At 34.0% G+C, this 4,806-nt stretch overlaps 1 protein-coding gene across 1 annotated transcript; it reads left to right on the forward strand.

Moving 5' to 3' along the window:
- Positions 1–404: 404 nt before the first annotated feature.
- On the forward strand, positions 405–3,521 carry LOC110893864 (cytochrome P450 734A1). The gene is made up of 5 exons (XM_022141012.2): positions 405–689; positions 1,628–1,851; positions 1,936–2,177; positions 2,263–2,635; positions 2,719–3,521. Exons 1-5 carry the CDS (start codon positions 422–424, stop codon positions 3,178–3,180), a joined length of 1,569 nt encoding a protein of 522 aa, XP_021996704.1. The 5' UTR covers positions 405–421; the 3' UTR covers positions 3,181–3,521.
- The last annotated feature ends 1,285 nt before the right edge of the window (positions 3,522–4,806 follow it).

The raw sequence follows: 4,806 nt of genomic DNA on the forward strand, positions 1-4,806 counted from the left end.
ACACACGTGGATTGTAACGTGTTAACTCGCAAAATTTAGACCGAAAATATAAAAAATATAAGGGAATAAAGGTGAGAATGGAAAAGTGTTGAGGTGAAAAATGAAAAAAAAAATTGTTTGTGACAAGGTTGTAAAATAAATAAAATATAAAGAAAATTGAATAGTGATTGGGTAAGTATAAGAAAAGATAATTTAATATATATAGTAAATTAATTAATATATAGTAAATACATAATTACTAATTAGTTATTAAGTTGGTATTTATATGTTAACAAATATAAAGCAAAACTAGAAAGTGAGGGACTAAAGGGAAAGATGTAGGATAGTTGAGGGGTGATTACACAAACATAGAAGACAAAAGCTGCTGCATAAAAGGCCCAAAAGACAAGCAGTTTAGAGAGAGAGACAGAGAAAGAGAGACATGAAAGGAGAGATGATGATGTTTATAATATTTTTGATAGGAATATTAGTGTTTGTTATGAAGGTGTTATGGTTGAAACCAAAGAAGATTGAAGAACACTTTGGGAAACAAGGCATAAAGGGTCCTCCATATTGTTTCTTCACAGGTAATGCTAAAGAGATTATAAGTTTGACTATGAAGGCTTCTTCACAACCTATGCCTATGCCTTTCTCTCACAATATCCTGCCTAGGGTACTCTCTTTCTACCATCATTGGAACAAAATCTATGGTATGTTTTCTTGTTTTTTTTTTAACTGTTTCTGTTAAAGTATCATCATACCTATCTTAACTAATAAGATCAATGAGATTCAAACTGATCATGATCAACTAAACATGGGTTCTTGATCATTTGATGCTTTTAATCCCCATGATCATTATCAATTTGTGTGTCAACAATTTTTGTTTCATGGATAAGTTTTATGTTTTTATATTCTTTCTGTTCATATTTTTTTTATATGGGTTTCTGTTATTTCTTGTGTTTTTCTCTTTATATTTGTTGTTTTGAATGATATATACATATGACTATATATATATATATATATATATAGCACATGGGTGTATATGTATATGTATATGTAAACAAAACCTATGGTATGTGTGTGATTTTTAAACTATCATCATTGTTGTTAACTGATAAGATCATCTGAGTATGGATCCCTTGATCATGAATAGTTTCTATACGAACAGTCTTGTTTCTTGGATGAGTCTTATGATTTATACTTATCTTTTTTACATGGGCTTATGTTATTTCTTGTGTTTTTCTATTTACATTTGTTGTTTTGAAAGGTATATATAGGCATAAAGCACATGGGCGTGTATATATATGTATATATAATCCTTCATGTATGAATGCTAATTGTGGCAAACTATGTCCATCAAGGAGTTATAATACATGACATATGATGTATAGGCTCATTTCATAGCGTACACTATCACTATTCAAATATCATCATCATCTATAAAGATAAAACAGTTATTTCTGAATTTTCTCTCTGTGTCCTTGTACTTGTTTTAAGTTTCTTCAACTTTATGGTTACTAATTATAGCTCCAGTTTTGGTCTAGATACAAATGATATAACTTCTATATGACGGTTTCATGCAATTTCTGTCACATTATTTTAAAGGTATATGTAATTGATAGGGGCTTTGTTGATGCAAACAATATAGGTCCAATGTTTCTAGTATGGTTTGGACCAATGGCGCGTCTCATGCTTGCCGATCCCGATCTCGTTCGAGAAGTCCTTTGTTTAAAACCAGAATTGTATGAAAAAAATGAAGCTCACCCTCTTATCAAACAACTTGAAGGTGATGGGCTCCTTAATCTCAAAGGAGAAAAATGGGCATACCACAGAAAAATCATCACTCCAACATTTCACATGGAAAATATAAAGGTAAAAAGTTCTACCTTAAATTAATGTTCTAATTATTAATTTTATTGTTGAACATATTTAACTTGCTAATATTTTTTTTTATAGTTATTGGTACCCGTATTAACGGGCAGTGTGATGAAAATGCTAGACAAATGGTTAGGCATGTCGGATTTTGGGGAGGTGGAAATTGAAGTGTCTCAATGGTACCAAAACCTAACGGAGGATACAATGACTAGGACCGCATTTGGAAAGAATTACATGGACGGAAAGCACATTTTTCAATTACAAGCTCGACAAATGGTTTTAACTTCTGAAGCGTTTAAAGGAATTCCCATTCCGGGTTATAGGTAATGTATCTCAAAATAAATCATTGTAGACACATTAAAGAAAATAATCTCATTCAAAATTATATCACATTTTTTGGTGTTTTAGGTTTTTACCCACAAAAAGGAATATGGAATCTTGGAAATTACATAAAGTAATAAAGAAGAGCTTAATGAGGGTAATTGAGAGGAGAAGAACATGGGGTGACATGGGTATGATAAATGGGCCGAAGGATCTACTTGGGCTTATGATCGAAGCGAGTAGGAAAGAATCCTCAATGGTGATCACGACACCTGACATTGCGGAGGAGTGCAAGAGTTTTTTCCTTGCAGGTGAACAAACCACATCTAATTTGCTGACATGGACCACCGTATTGCTAGCAATGCACCCAGAATGGCAAGTGATAGCACGTGATGAGGTACTTAATGTATTTGGATCACGTGACATCCCCACTAAAGATTGTCTTTCGAAGCTTAAAACGGTAATTTCTTTCTCACACATGTTATATCATATCATAGTTACATGAGTAATGAGTTACAATCAGTAGCCAATATTGTTATGCAGTTGACCATGATAATAAATGAATCCTTGAGACTTTATCCCCCAATTGTTGCGTCAATTAGACGAGCAAAAGCCGATGTGGAGTTAGGAGGGTATAAAATCCCACGTGGGACCGAGCTACTCATTCCTGTCCTGGCTATTCATCATGATCAAAGCATATGGGGTAATGACGCTAATGAGTTTAACCCACGTCGGTTCTCGAATGGAGTGGCACGTGCAGCTAAACATCCCATGGCCTTTTTTCCATTTGGGCTAGGTGTTCGCACGTGCATTGGACAAAATCTTGCGATTCTACAAGCAAAGTTGACGATTGCAATGATATTACAAAGATTCTCTTTTAAGTTGTCTCCAAAGTATCAACACGCACCTACTGTTCTTATGTTGCTTCATCCGCAATATGGTGCACCAATTATTTTCAAACATTTACGATTGGATCCAAGCACCAAGGAGACTCAAAGGTCATAAAATATGCCCAAGATTAGTGCCAATACTTGTATGAGTGGACTCCGTGCATTCTAGTGTACACAAAAACGACCGCCAAAAAGAATTGAAAAAAAATGGAAAACTACCAAAACAGTTATAAAAACAACAAATCAGAGGAATAAATGGTAAATCAAATTTGTTTTTATTTATTTCTAGTCTACTATTTTATTAAATTATATATAATAGCTTCTCTTAAGTACAAAATGCAATGTAATTGATATTAGTATTTAGATATTGGACATGTAACTAGCTAGATGTCTTCATCCCCTCCCCATATATGTATGTGATGTAAATCTTGTTCAAATCTAACACCACCTTGTGTAAATATGTGGTTACACTTTCTTAGTTTATCGTCGTCGATTGTTCATTTATTCTAGCATCTATATTTGATTCAGTAATCCGTGACTCATTTCAATGTTTATATGTTATAAATGTCTATTTAAGTGGATTTTTTTCCTTCTCGGTATAGGGTTTTACAATCTTTTTGTAAAATGAGTATCTAGATATATAACTTATATAGGGTGTTGTTGTGAAAGTCAGACTGACTGGCCCGATCAATTTAAATGGGATCCATGAACGTGGTTTCGAAATAATGAACTATGCTACAATGTGGTTACAATCTTTTGTTAAATGAATATCTAGATATATAACTTATGTGAATGTGGTTAAAACCGGAGAAACATATTAATGTTTGTCTACTTTAATTGTGAGCCGATTGGTTTTTGAACCCAAAAAGATTGTCGACTTCGTTTTCATAACAATATAAAGTATATTCTAAATTACAGGTATTTGTTATGTTTTTATTTATCAATGATAAAACAAAAATCGAAATAGATTTTATCATTAATTTTAAGACACAAGGTATTTTCAAGAGTCTTGTTTGATGATGTTCAAGTTTTGGTGACCAAATGTATAAAAATCATGTGGTGATAGAGGAATAATCCATTATACATATGTATAGGTAGTGATGTTGCTCAATGATTCACCCAAAAATATATACATTTATTGGACGGTTTTGTTCGTGGTTTGACACGAGAATAAATATAGTATTTTCGGTAGATAAATATGTATTTATTCGATTGTATGGTTCGTGTATCGGCACAGGATAATACTTGATACGTGGTTGAAAACCCGTTGTTTAATTGTTTTAAAGTTTATGTTTTACATGAATTTGAGTTCCGCATAGTCTGCTTTGATTGGATTTTTGTTTTGCAAGTCTAAAGGAGTTTAAGGAGGTATTCGGGAGCTTTATGGAGCATCGGGAAGCGGTCGGGACCAATCGGACATACGAAACGAAGAAACCGGAATGTCAAAGTTGGGAGCCGCGTCGCCGACGGCCCCCTTCGCTCAAAAATGGGTGTAGACAGTAGCATAATGCATCCTAGGAAAAGTGAATCAGATGGAGGCGTCGCCGACGGGCCGGTAGGGCGTCGCCTACGCCCCGAAAGTGGCTTCGCTGATTTTCTTGTTTTGACTAAGTTTTGACGAAAATCGATGGATATAATGGGAGTTACGAGTTTGAAACTACGCCCTGAAAGTGGCTTCGCTGATTTTCTTGTTTTGACTAAGTTTTGACGAAAATTGATGGATATAATGGGAGTTACGAGT

Source organism: Helianthus annuus, chromosome 12 (assembly GCF_002127325.2).
Source record: "Helianthus annuus cultivar XRQ/B chromosome 12, HanXRQr2.0-SUNRISE, whole genome shotgun sequence".
NCBI lineage: Eukaryota > Viridiplantae > Streptophyta > Magnoliopsida > Asterales > Asteraceae > Helianthus > Helianthus annuus.

Coding starts and splice junctions, on each gene's coding strand:
- LOC110893864 (XM_022141012.2), top strand. CDS start 422: ATGAAAGGAGAGATGATGATGTTTATAATATTTTTGATAGGAATATTA. Junction 690..1,627: donor TCATTGGAACAAAATCTATG/GTATGTTTTCTT, acceptor CAAACAATATAG/GTCCAATGTTTCTAGTATGG. Junction 1,852..1,935: donor TTCACATGGAAAATATAAAG/GTAAAAAGTTCT, acceptor TTTTTTTTATAG/TTATTGGTACCCGTATTAAC.